Source organism: Rhineura floridana, chromosome 4 (genome assembly GCF_030035675.1).
Source record: "Rhineura floridana isolate rRhiFlo1 chromosome 4, rRhiFlo1.hap2, whole genome shotgun sequence".
Classification (NCBI taxonomy): Eukaryota; Metazoa; Chordata; class Lepidosauria; order Squamata; family Rhineuridae; genus Rhineura; species Rhineura floridana.
In genome coordinates, this window is record NC_084483.1 from 3701830 (window position 1) to 3716210 (window position 14381).

The 14381-nt window shown below is 40.2% G+C and overlaps 1 protein-coding gene across 5 annotated transcripts in view; it reads left to right on the forward strand.

The window, feature by feature from the left end:
• VPS54 (VPS54 subunit of GARP complex) overlaps window positions 1–14381 on the forward strand; it is a 99886-nt gene that overhangs the window by 75817 nt on the left and 9688 nt on the right. For all 5 annotated transcript variants that reach the window (XM_061622263.1, XM_061622261.1, XM_061622260.1 and 2 more), the window contains 4 exons: window positions 3381–3493; window positions 7277–7340; window positions 8430–8535; window positions 14098–14185. In XM_061622263.1, the coding sequence (XP_061478247.1) occupies window positions 3381–3493; window positions 7277–7340; window positions 8430–8535; window positions 14098–14185 (371 nt within the window). The remainder of the gene's footprint in view (window positions 1–3380; window positions 3494–7276; window positions 7341–8429; window positions 8536–14097; window positions 14186–14381) is intronic.

Sequence of the window (14381 nt, forward strand, 5' to 3'; positions counted from 1 at the left end):
AAAGGGGGCTTTTGTAGGGCTGTTAACACCTTGTGTAGATTCCAAGTTAGGTAACGATGGATTGTAGGAGGAGCCGATGCTGTTGCCCCACGTAGAAAACGCCTGAGTAACGGATGAGATCCCAGCGGTTTCTCCAGAGATGTAGACAGAACCACCGAAAGGGCTGAAGCCTGGCATCTGAGAGTGTTTGGCCTAAGACCCAAGGACAAGCCATCCTGTAGGAAGCAAAGAATGCTGTTTATACCTGCTTTCCTTGGAATTAAATTCTTCTTTTGTGACCACGTCAAGAAGGCCTTCCATGTAGGCTCATATATTCTAATTGTAGAAGGGTGTCTTGAGGCCATCATAGTTTCCACTGCTTGAGCTGGAATGCCCCTTTTTATGAGGCGTTGCCTCTTAATCTCCAGACATGAAGTGCCAGCCATCCTGGGTCTGGGTGAAGAAGCTGTCCCTGTGACAATAGGTCTTCCCTGAGGGGAATTTGCCATGGGGGATCGATTGACAGATCGACGAGTTCCGGGAACCAGGGTCTCCTTGGCCACCAAGGAGCTATCAGTAAAACTCTTGCCCTTTCTTTGTTGCATACTGTACCATATTTTAAATTGTAGTAAAACTTTATTCCATATGTCAGTTTCATATTCTGTATTTTTATCTATCAAAATTTTTAGTTATACCATTTTTGTAGGGCAAAGAAAACCAAATCATGTACTTTGAATAAATTATTCAAGTTATAGCTGTTCATTTTCATACAGTTACTGTTGAAAACCAAGCTTATTATAAAGTGTTGAAATTTCTGAGAATGCCAGGTGTGGCAGCAGGAGGCCTGGAAAGTAGTCGTGGAAGAGGGAAAGGAGCTATGCAGGACCTGGGAACACACACTCTGAACCCTGGGAGACCTGTCTCATTCCCACTCACAGTTTTTGAACTTTCCCAAGAATACACTGATCATATTGTTAGCACAGAATGCTGCCACACACTTGCAGACGGAAGTGAGACCCTGACAGCACATTACACCCCTGCTCAGAGATCTGTAGTGGCTGCTGTTCTGTTACTGGGCCAAGTTCAAGGTGTTACTATAAGTATATAAAGCCCTTAAGAGCACGGGACCAGTTTACTTGTGGGACCGCCTTACCCATATGTCCCCTCTTGACTGCTTTGATCTGCAGAAGTGGCACTGTTACAACTGCCACATAATACTTGTTCCACACTTGTAAGAAATCATTCTTTTAGAGTGGCAGCACCGACACTTTGGAACTCCCTGCCTATTGACATCAGGCAGGTGTCTTCGTTTTACTCCTTTTGGTGCCTGCTTAAAGCTTTTCTGTTTAGGCAAGCTTATACAGAGATGTAGATGTTGATGTCTTTTAATCTCTTTTTAGTTTAGTGCTGTTTTAACTGTCTTTTAAAGGTTTTTAATTAATTGTTTTTAACTGTTAATGTTTCTTGTAAACCGCTTAGATGTTTTCTTACAATCAAGTGGCATATAAATGTTAAATTGGACAAATAAATAAATACAATACAGATGTCTTTTCAAAACAGACAGAAAACCCTAACCATCAGATGCCGAATTCTGTACAAAAACCTAGATTTCGCTCCTCCCCTTGGGACAAGGCACAGGGGTTTACCATAGGGAAGAGCCTGTTGCGTTTGTAGTGGTTCAGCTGTTAGTAGCTTTCCCATTCTCTCGCCATGGAGGCTCACAAAGACTTGGGACTTCCAAAAGCCCAGTGCAGGAGGGTGCCTGCCCTGGTTTCTCAGTGCCCCGGCCTGTCACTAACAGTCAGAGAGAAAGAGAGAGAGAAAAAAATTGGAGTCATATCTGAGGGAAATGCACATATGTGTTCCACCAGATATACTGAAAATTGTAGCATTCAGTATAGTACAACAGGTCTCCACCCCTCAGATTTACAGGTGTAGAGCGGAATACAAGAATTTGGGGGATTGGTTAATTACTGTCACATGCTGTAATTTTAAGGTATAAAAGATCTGTGCACACCATACCTCATTGCAGTCTCTCCTACATTTTGGGGGGACTGTCCCTCCATGTGCTTGTAAAGAATAAAGGCCTACCTTTTTGCTTTAAGCCTGTGTCTTCAACTTCCTTAAAGGACCCCCAGCAAAGATCCCACAGGAAAAAATAAAAATTTCTCCATCAGTTGTGCCTTCCTAGTGAACCTGTGGACATTAAAAGAATGCGCCATTTGGACATAATGTTTCTTGCTTAATAAACTACAGTTTGTTAAGAGGTTTATTAATAAACTAAACAGTTTATTAAGTCAGAAACTTGCATCAGGCCAACACCCCACCCACTCCATATATGGTTCCTGTGTTCAAGCAAAGTTACGGTGCTTCAGTTCTGGTCTCTTTAAACCACAGCTATCTGTTGTGTCTGGAACAGGGAAATGTTCTTTAATTTCGATTTACTAACTAGGAACTTTGACTATGGTTTGATCATGGTTAGTAAATCAACATTAAACTAGGTTTCCTGCTATGGATGGAAAAGAAACTCTTTTTTAATTCATAAGGATCAAAGTGCCGAAACTAGCGCATGAAAGGAGGAGCAAGAAAGAGCACACAGGACCATGGTTTAGAAAGTTGCAATTGTTATGTTGAAATGGCCCAGTGAATCTGGGGGCAGCCACAAAGCCTTTGGAGATGCAAACTGCTCTAGCTTTGATGGCTACCTGGGAAACCAGGATTCATATCCTTACTCAGCCATGAAGCTCACTGGGTGACCTTGGGCCAGTCACAACCTCTGTGCCTAACCTGCCTGACACAGGATTATTGTAAGGATAATAGGGAGAGCAGAAACAGCCATGTGCACTACCTCGAGCTCCTTGGAGGAAAAGAGGGATATAAATGCAATAAAAATAAAATAAACAAAATCTCAATAGCTTCATCTGAGGCCTAATCTATGTGGTGTACCACATAAGTGATAGCAACCATCTGGGCATTGCATCGTGTGAGAAAGCAAGAGCTGTTTCCCATAAAGTTTAGCCAGTTTCAATATCAGTTGCAATGTCCTTTTAAGAAAAGAAAACATGGCTTCTGGTGGTGTAGTTAAAACTGACCAAACAAATGGCTTCCCACACGATTGTGTTACAGATGATCATACTGTACATGTAGGTCACTGGATTTGTGAGTTGGGCCTCAGTCTCTGATTGTCAAGCTGCTTCATGAATATACCTTCTCATTTATTTCAGTAAGGCTTTAGCCAGTTCTGCTTTCTTTAGAATGTTTGCCACCGATTAATATTTGAATCAACTGAACTTTCATTGTTTCAACCCCAGCTAGTAAATTTGAGATCGGTACTGACACAACAGACCAAGGCAGTGTTTTCTAATTTTTTAACTCTCCCTTCTTTTTCTGTCTATAAATAGCCTCCTCCTAGATAATGAACGTTGGAAGCAGGCTGATGTCCCAGCAGAGTTTCAGGATCTTGTTGATTCTATATCAGATGGCAAAATTGCTTTACCAGGGAAAAAAGCTGGAGGTGAGTTTGTTGTCTCCTTGTTTTAACATTTCCATGTAGACACATTGTGGCAAAATGTTGGTAGGCAAATCATCGTTTGGTGCCAAGTTCTTCTGTTTCTGGAGAGATATACTTTTTTTTTTAAGGATGAAGTTATTTTAAAGCACAGTAGCCAAGTGAAGATGGAGAACCCAGTTAAATGTAATAGGTTTGAATCTTGCTTGTTCTTACCGTGAATAGTCACTTCACCTTTTTCACCTCGAAGTGTATTTAAATGTGCCATGTCAATGCCATCCTCAAGCTACACATCTTGAACATAAAGTATATTTGGCATGGAGACAGACATCTGAAGGAATTCAGATTAAAAGGCATAATAAACCTTTTGGGATGCAGGAAATCCCACCAGAAGACAGGGATGTGTATTGATAGCTCTAGCTCACTAGCATGGATTGACAAGAGCTGTGCAACCGCAGTGCTTTTAGGAGGGACGTTAGGCTGTATTATTTTAGGTGCCTGCTAGAAACTTTTTATTGTAGCAAGCCTACCAGTGTGGTGTGGTGGTTAAGGTGTTGGACTACGAGCGGGGAGACCCGGGTTCGAATCCCCACACAGCCACAAAGCTCCCTGGGTGGCCTTGGGCCAGTCACTGCCTCTCAGCCTCAGAGGAAGGCAATGGCAAACCCCCTCTGAATACCGTTTACCATGAAAACCCTGTTCGTAGGGTCGCCATAAGTCGGAATTGACTTGAAGGCAGTCCATTTCATTTTTCACTCAGACATGTAATTTAATTGAATTATCTATGCTTGTTTCTAAAGTTTTACTGAGGTCATCTGCATGTTATTGATGATCTTATGTGTGTTTGTTTTTTTAACAGTTTTGTGGATTTTACCAATGTTTTATCAATAATTTTATTATGGACTCAGAGTTTATATTTAAGCAATATATCCATCTTTGTCAATAAAATAAAAATAAGCATTTCAGTAGCTGTTAGTGTTTCTTGCTGCTCTTTGAAAGTTGACTCTTAGGAGCAGCAGTAAAGAGTGTATGGTAACTTAAAAATGCATGGAAAGTGGTACAAAAGATGAAATAAACCAATAGGTAATCGCAAACAACTTGGGTGGCTAACCCATTGTACCTATCCGATCAATATTTTGCAGAGAACTCACATAGGGGCACCTTGACATTATATGTCATGTTCATGCACATACCCACAAAACCACAGAGAAGGCTTTAAAATACACCTTACAGACTCCTTACAGAATATCCCTGCATATGTTTGTCTGAAATTTGGTAGGATTTTGGTGGGTAAAATCCCCTCAGAAGGGGCTATTTTGTCTGCCTAGAGAGCATAAGCCTCACATTTTAAAGAACCTCCCCCAAATATTAAAGACTTCTTGCTCAAAAAAACCTACAATATTTGCCTAAAATTTGTCTGGGTTCATCCCTTCCGAAGGGGCTACTATGCCTGATACTTATATCTAGTTCTGTAAAAATGAACATGCTTTGCCCATTATAGTCAGTGGAAAAGACTTCTTGCACTTCGGAAAACAAAGCAAAGCAGGGCTCTGCTTTGGATCCAAATTCAAGCAAAATGTACTGAACCAGTCCAATAGGAGAAACCTATTTACTGGGTGATCCAGTGTCTGGGGCGAGGGGGACGTTCTCGCTCCGCTCAGCTGCCCATTAACCTTACCTGTCAGAGCAATGTGATTTCTGAGAATTTATTTATTTATTTATTTAAAAAGTTTATATCCATCTTCAGTTCCAAAGAATTCTAAGCGGCAAAAACAATGACATAATATAAACAAATTATACAATATAACAATATATAAAAACAATTATCTCTCACATTATACTTCAAAAGCTAACCAAAATAAAAAGGTCTTAACTTGACGACGAAAACTAATCAAAGACGGGGAAAAATGAATTTCCTGCAGAAGAGAGTTCCAAAGAGTTGGAGCTACCACCGAAAAAGATTTATTCCTAATGCCAGTCCGATGAATTTGAGAAAAGGAAGGAATATTAAGGCCAGGGTCTGAGGAAGATCTTAGGGGACGAGCAGGTTCATAAAATGAGATACGATTTGATAGGTAACTAGGGCCTGAACCAGATGACGCTCTAAATGTTAACATCAAAATTTTCAACTGAATTCGATAAGAAATTGGGAGCCAGTGTAGTTGTTTTAGGAGTGGGGTAGTGTGGGCTCGCCAACTCGCTCCTGTTAACATCCTGGCAGCTGCTCTTTGGACTAGTTTCAGTTGATGAAGTGTTTTAAGAGGAAGTCCTGTGTAAAGTGAATTACAATAATCTAACTTAGATGTAACCAAGGCATGAGTGACCATGGTTAGGTCAGAGAGCTCCAGAAAGGGGCGCAGTTGGCGAACGAGTTTTAGGCGGGCCAAAGCGCTTCTGGAAGTTGCTAAAACATGGGCCTCCAAGGTCAAGGCTGAATCTAGAAGGACACCCAGACTACGAACCTGGGTCTTTAAAGGGAGTAAAGTTCCGTCAAATGACGGTACATTCCCTATTTCCAGCTTGGTCTGGTCCCCAACCACCAGCACCTCTGTTTTATCTGGGTTCAATTTCAGTTTGTTCTGCGTGATCCAGGTTTTAACTGCTGTTAGACATTTATTTAAGGGGAGGATAGCATCTCTCATATCTGGAGGGAAGGAAAAATAAAGCTGGGTGTCATCAGCATATTGGTGAAATCGAATTCCAAAACTCCGGATGATCTCACCTAGCGGCTTCATATAAATATTAAATAGCATCGGTGAAAGCACCGAGCCTTGTGGTACTCCGCATGACAACGGCCAGGGATCAGAACTAAAATCCCCAAACAGTACTCTCTGAGATCTGCCTTCCAAGAAAGAGCAGAGCCACTGAAAAACAGTGCCCCGTAAGCCCATCTCAGAGAGGTTACAGAATCAAGTCTAATGTTACTTTCAAAGCCCCATTATGAATTCTGTTTTCTTGATATGATGGAACCTAGGTAACTGATTTAAATGTGGATGAGTGGAATTGGACATCCACTTTTTGTCTGCAGCCTTCAGCCATTCTCAAGCCCTTCCTTTCTCCACATCCAATTCTTTGCTGGATTTCTAAATGAAATTGAAAGTGTATTAGCTATGTGCCATGAACTTAGGTTTGTGGTTGATCTTCCACAGTGCAATTTATTTATTTAATTATTTCCATTTATAGACCGCTTACGATCTAAAAGATCTCAAAGTGGTTTACAATAGAATACACAAGGTACAATAAAAAACGTATCAAATTAATTTACAAAGCAAAATACATAAACAGTATCCATATACATAAACACAGTATAAAAGTCATATTGAGCACATTTAGTTTAGCCAGCTTGGGGGAGGGGTGCTTTGGTCTCATCAAGGATGAACATAAAGAGTTTTTGCATGATAAGTACATACAAAATTGCTACAGGCTGATTTTTGTGTTCTCTGGAAGTGCCCTGGCAGAGATTCTGGAAAAATACTGCAATAAGTAGAGCAATAAGTAGCTGATAAGAGCAATAAGTAGCTGATTGGATTATCTCTATAGCCTTTGGGGCAGGGGAAAAAAGGCGGCTGAATGAATCATCTGACCTATAATCTACTGAGTGTGATCCAGGGATTTTGATTCTGGGGTGGGGGGTACAAGCCGAATGGTGTAACTGCCTCTTAACAAAGCCTGACGACAATTCTATAAAGTGAGAATTTTTATGCCCAGCTTTTTTTCTTTTCCTTTTAAACAATTATAGTGTTCTTTGGTCATCTTTAGTTCTATATTTTTCATTTTTCCATTGTTTAGCATCTGAAGAAAGAAAGCCAACTGACTTCCTTGTTGTTGATGGACACAAATATGCTGTGGTTGGGTAAGATGTGTTTTTTCCCTTCATTGCAAGTGACCTGTTTCTGTTTTGAATAGTCATTTTGAATATTAAAATATTAGTGTGTGTGTATGTGTGAATGTGTAAAAATGAAGTCAACTCCAGAGAAACTCTCCTGCATATAATCTACTCTTAAAAATCCTTAGCAAATGTCAGTCAAAAGTTTATATCCTTTCTTTTGATCTTTTGTCAGAGTTGACATCTGGTCATTTGGGTTCCTCCAAAGGGATATTATAATTACATACCACATCATTTTGGGGGGCATATTTGGTATTTGAAAGTCATTGCTGTATGCTCTGAACCTGATGGTTAGGCAAGACTGGAAAAAATTAAAACGTTTTTTTAAAAGACCTTTTCTTGTGAGGAGCAGAGATGAGTGGGACAGGAACTCTGGCCAGGCCGGGGCAGCTCCTCAGCAATCCTTCTGCTCTCCCACCACCTGCTGCTTCCTTCTTCCCTCTTCTTTGCTCTCTGTTGGTGAGATAGGCAGTGGTGGCAGCAGAGAGGAGCGTTGCTGACGAGCTGCCCTGTCCCATTGTGACATTTCCTCCACAGCTTGCCTGGGCCACCCACCACTGCTCTCTGCCTCCGCTGCCACTGCTGCCATGGCCTGGCAGCATTTAGGCTTGTTGTCATGCTGCAAACTACAGTATGATGACAGCTGTAGAAAAATGTTTGTAGTGTGGATACTGTTGACATTTACATGTGAAGTAGTCACAGCAGTCTAAATACGTATTTTGCCCTTCTGCTGCAGAAAATTGCACCTTTCTACTCAGTCAAAACCACATCAGTAGTTGATATTTGTGATTTTCCCTAAAACACACTCTCCTTCTCACTGACCATAAGCTACCTCAACGGGAGCTTTCCCATTTCACTCAATAATGTATGATCAGTATTCACCTGGAAAGTCAAATTCAGGAACCATAGTAGAAATTGACAGGCAGCTCTGTTGCAAAATAGCAAAGGTGAGAAGGAAAAAGTTGAAGTGAACTTATGAATTGATGAACTTATGAATTGATGAGTTGTAGTCTGTCATATGGTCTGAATTTATTTGTTCAATTCTTTGTCTTGCAGAACAGTGTTGCTGTTAATTAGAATAATCCTTGAGTACTGCCAATGTGTGGATAACATCCCCTCCATAGCTACTGATATGCTTACTCATCTGTCTGATTTACTGAAGGTATAGCTCCCTCAGATCTGTCATAAAATCAAGGGAATGTAACTTATTTTTTCAAACATCATTTTATTTAAGTGTTTCGTGAATATAAATAGCTTAACCATTAACACCAGAAAACTTGTGTGGAACTTTGAACTTTTTTCACGCAAAAGGATTGTACAGTAAGACCCCTCTGTTCATTTGTTTACCTTGCAGGATTAAAGCTTTGTAAACTGCAAAGAAACTCCCAATGTTGACACTGGAATTTACTCTCAAAAACCATATGTCCTCCTGCCTTGTTGAATGGCATTCAGCATTTATGGTGCTAGCTAAATTACTAGCATTCATGTTGGTGAGCTGCTGTTTCAGTATAGTGCAGAATTTTTTTTTATGTATCTCACTGCCTGCTGGACCAGCTTCATTCACAGAAATTAAACTACAAATTATTACCATTATTTATTTATTTATTTATTTATTTATTTTACTTGTATCCCGCCATTCCTCCCAGTAGGAGCCCAGGGTGCAAGTTTAAAACATCATAAAAACAAATCTTAAAATACATTAAGACAAAACAGTGTTAAAAACATTTTAAAAACTGTTTAAAAAGGGTTAAAACATTATTAAAAACATATTAAGCAATTCTGATACAGACTGGGATAGCTCTCAACTTAAAAGGCTTGTTGAAATTAGTAAAAACAAAGAACAGTTTAATCTACAGCTAAACAAATTCAAATGCCGTGCCTTCTGCTCTGAAGGCCATTTCACTCAAGTCAAGCTGATAAATAGTGGGTTTAGAAAGGACAGCAAGTGTTTTCAATTTTTTTACTTGTTTTCTTCATTGATTTTGAACATCGGTATACTGATTTCTACATTGTAAAATAAATGATGTAAAATAAATGCTATGGCATGGCATCTTTATGTGTTTTAAGTGCAAACAATAAACTAAGAACTTAATAACAGTTGTCTCAGGTTCTCATAAGAAAGAGAGAATCATAGAGTTGAAATGATCCTTGAGGTCATCTAGTCCAACCCCCTGCACAATATATGATCGGAAGTAAGAATATGAGAAGAACAGGTGGCAGTTCATGGAAAGGGACGTTTTCATCACATTTGGCCTTCCTGCATGCCTGTAAAACCCTCTCCAGAGTTTCAGGGGTCACTAACGTAAGAACAGACCAACGGCCTTTCTAGCCAGCAACTTATTTGCCACAGTACTCAACCTGATGTAATCCAATGTATATCAAACAGGTTATGAGTACAATAGTCCTCTCCTACTGTTATTCCCCAGCAACTGTTATTTAGCAGCACACTCACTCTGAGGTAGTATACAGCCAACATGACGTGTAGCTTTTGATAGCCTTATCCTCCACAATTTGCCTATAAGAACATAATATAACTACAGCAGAGGTAGCCATCGTGGTACCCTCCAGATGTCAGCCTACAACTCCTCTCAGCCCCTCCCAGTATGGTCAGTGGCCAGGGATGATTGGAGCTTCCTTTATGGAATCAATCCATCTCTTCCTCTTTTTCTACTCCTTTCTGTTTTTCCCACATTATTGTCTTTTCTAGGGAATCATGTCTTCTCATGATGTGTCCAAAGTGTGATAACCTCAGTTTCATCATTTTAGGTTCTAGTGACAGTTCTGGTTTAATTTGTTCTAACACCCAATTATTTGTCCTTTTCGCAGCCCATGGTATACGCAAAGCTTTCCTCCAACACCACATTTCAAATGAGTTGATTTTACTCTTACCCGCTTTTTTCACTATCCAACTTTCACATGCATACATAGAGATCAGAAATACCATGGTCTGAATTATGCTGACTTCAGTGTTCAGTGATAAATCTTTGCGTTTGAGGACCTTTTCTAGTTCTCTCATAGCTCCCCTCCCCAGTCCTAGCCTTCTTCTGATTTCTTGACCATTGTCTCCATTTTTGTTAATGACTGTGCCAAGGTATTGATAATCCTTGACAAGTTCAATGTCCTCGTTGTCAACTTTAAAGTTATATAAATCTTCTGTTATTACTTTAGTCTTGACATTCAGCTGTAGTCCTGCTTTTGTGTTTTCCTCTTTAACTTTCATCAGCATTCGTTTCAAAAAATTACTGGTTTCTGCTAGTAGTATGGTATCGTCTGCATATCTTAAATTATTGATATTTCTCCCTCCAATTTTCACACCTCCTTCATCTTGGTCCAATCCCACTTTCCGTATATGTTCTGCATATAGTTTAAACAAATAGGGTGATGAAATACACGCCTGTCTCACACCCTCTCTGATGGGGAACCAATCAGTTCCTCCATATTCTGTCCTTACAGTAGCCTCTTGTCCAGAGTATAGGTTGCGCATCAGATGTTGTGACACCCCCATTTCTTTTAAAGCATTCCATAGTTTTTCATGCTCTACACAGTCAAAGGCTTTCCTGTAATCTATAAAGCACAGCATGATTTCCTTCTAAAATTCTTTGGTCCATTCCATTATCCAACATATGTTTGCAATATGACCTCTGGTGCCTCTTCCCTTTCTAAATCCAGCTTTGGCATTTCTCACTTCATATATAGTAAGAGCCTTTGTTGTAGAATCTTGAGCATTACTTTACTTGTTTGGGATATTACAGTTCCTCGATGAATGAATCTGTCATCCTTGCATCTCTTTTATAGAGTTCTTCAGTGTATTGCTTCCATCTTCCTTTTATTTCATCTCGGTCAGTCAGTGTGCTCCCCTGTTGATTATTCAACATCCCTACTCTTGGTTTAAATTTCCCTTTAATTTTTCTAATCTTTTGGAATATGGCTCTTGTTCTATCCTTTTTGTTTTCCTCTTGTAATTCTATACACTAACTATCGTAATAGTTCTCTTTGTCCCTATGTATTAGTTGCTGTATAGCTACATTTAGGGTTCTAACCATGTTTCTGTCTCCTTTTATTTATTTATTTATTTATTATTTCAATTTATATACCGCCCTTAGCAGAATAGCTCTCAGGGCGGTGAACAAACAAGATAAAATACAATATATCATAGTAAAAAATCACAAAAACATGTACAAACAAACAACAGAAAGCACAACAAAAACGAAATAGAACACAAATTAAGAAGGATACATGTTAAAAGTAGAAAGATTAAGAAAATTAAAAGATTAAAATGCCTGGGAGCATAAAAAGGTCTTTACCTGGCGCCGGAAAGATAGAAGTGTAGGCGCCAGGCGTACCTCTTCGGGGAGGCTGTTCCACAACTCAGGGGCCACCACAGAAAAGGCCCTAGATCTAGTAACCACCCTCTGGGCTTCCCGATGAGCTGGTACCCGGAGGAGGGCCTTAGATTCTGAACGAAGTGAACAGGTAGGTTCATAGCGAGAGAGGCGTTCCACAAGGTATTGAGGTCCCACGCCGTGTAAGGCTTTATAGGTCAAAACCAGCACCTTGAATCTCGCCCGGAAGCAAATAGGAAGCCAGTGCAGACGCGCCAGAATAGGTGTTATATGCGAAGACCAACTGGTCCTCGTCAATAGTCTGGCAGCCGCGTTCTGCTTTTGCTTTTGCTTTTCTTCTCTCTTCAAACATTTTAAGAGTTTCTTCAGTCATTCATTGAGGTCTTTCTTTTTAACTAGAAGTATTGTCTTTTTGCATTCTTCCCGGATAATGTCTCTGACTTCACTCCATAGTTCTTCTGGTTCTCTGTCAACTAAGTTTAAAGCCTCAAATCTGTTCCTTATTTGATCTTTATATTCTTCTGGGATGTTATTTAAATTGTATGTTGGCATTATGATTGCTTTGTTCTTCTTCTTTAGCTTTACTCTTGATTTTCGATATTACCAGTTCATGATCTGTACTGTAGATCGTCTTGTTTTCGCAGAAAGTATGGAACTTCTCCATCTTCTGCTACCAATTATATAAGCAATTTGATTCCTATATTGACCATTCGGTGATGTCCACGTGTACAGTTGTCTTTTCGGTTGCTCAAAAAATGTGTTCGCAATAAACAAATTACTAGCTTCTCAGAATGCAGTAGGTCTTTTCCTGCTTCATTTCTACCTCCTAAGCCCCATTTTCCCTAGTTCTTCTCTGTTCCCTACTTTTGTATTCCAGTCCTCCATGATTATCAGAACATCTTGTTTTGGTGTGTGATCAATTTCTTCCTGTACGTCTGGAAAAAAACCACCCCATTCCTCTTCTTCTGCATTTGCCGTTCGTGCATAAACTTGGATGATGGTTATGTTAATAGGTTTCCCGTTGAATCTCATTGATATAATTCGCTCAGACCTTGCGTTATAGCTCCAAATTGCTTTTGCTACATCACTTCTCACTATTAAAGCAACCCTGTTTCTTCTTAAGTTCTCATTTCCTGCATGAAATATTTTGTAGTTGCCTGATTGAAAATGTCCCATTCCCGTCCATTTTAGTTCGCTCACACCAAGTATTGTAATGCTGATGCGTTCCATTTCTTCCTTGACAATTTCTAACTTTCCCTGGTTCATGCTTCTCACATTCCATGTTCCTATTGTGTGTGTTGTACAACTCCGGACTCTCCTTTCACATCTGTGCATATCAGCCTCTGGGCTTCCTTTCAGTTTTGACCCAGCTGCGTCATTAGTCACAGCGCTACTCGTACTTGTCCTTTGTTCTTCCCCAGTAGCTCAGTGAGTGCCTTCTGACCTGGGGGTCTCATCGTCCAGCACTATCTCGTGTTGCATTTTGGATACTCTGTTCATAGGGTTTTTGTGGTAAGAGGTATTCAGAGGTGGTTTACCATTGCTTTCCTCTGAGTTTGGATGCATCTTAGTCTGGTGGCTCATCTTTGACCATTCCACTTTGGGTGCCCCTACTAGGAGTTTAGCCTCTTGGTCTACCCTCCTGATGGCATTGCTCTCAGCTTCTTCAACACTCTCAAACCCCCTCACCATGTTAAGGTGTGCATCCTAGAGTGGGTATTGGGACAGGGATAGAGGGAATGCGACTCTGTTGCTTTTGTTCGATCTTTCAGTTACTTTTAATACCATTGACTATGGGATCCTACTTGGACTGGCTTTGCGGGTTGGGAATTGATGTCACTGTTTTACAGTGGTTCCACCCTTACCTCCAAGTGCACTTCCTGAGAGTAGCATTGGATGACTACACTTTGGCCCCTTTGTAGTTGTGCTGTGGTGTGCTGCAGGACGCCATCTTGTCCCAGTGCTATATGAAGCCATTGGGAGCAGTTATTAGGAGATTTGGAGCACAATGCCATAACTATGCTGATGATACTCAGTTCTGTTTCTGTTACGTCTGAACTTTGAAAGGCAGGGTGGTGAGATGCCATCCTCTCCACTGCACCTTGGCTTGGCTTGCCTGCATAAGGCTCATGAAACACAAACATAAAGTAAGAAACCACCAACGTTTTATATAGCTGTTGGAATACCTCTTAGGATCATCTGTGGAGAGATCAGAAATGAAGGTACTAGCTTATAGCGTCTTGTGGATAGGTGAAAAGGTTCAGTTTTCAACTCTTAACCCACTAGGGATTTTGTTATGGCACATGATGCTTAGTACAAAAAAAAAATACTCCTTACTTTCCATATAGTGTGACTGTTTACTTCCTCCCTTTCTCATACAGTATTTCAACTCAAGAAGTTGTCAGCTAGTCCTTGGAGCAGGTGCATTGCAAGTGGTAGGCTTGAAAACAATAACTACAAAAAACTTAGGTACGGATTCAACTTAAACTTTCTATGGTCATATAAATTCTCTTAAATTTTCAAGAGAAACTTGCTGAGTATGCAGCCCTTCCATAACGTACTCCTACCATTGTGGTTGTGTCATTAATTTGTTTATGGGCTGTATGTAAAGGTGCTTGCATGTGATATGCTAACGCTTTGTAATACAAATTTTCAAAATTCAGAT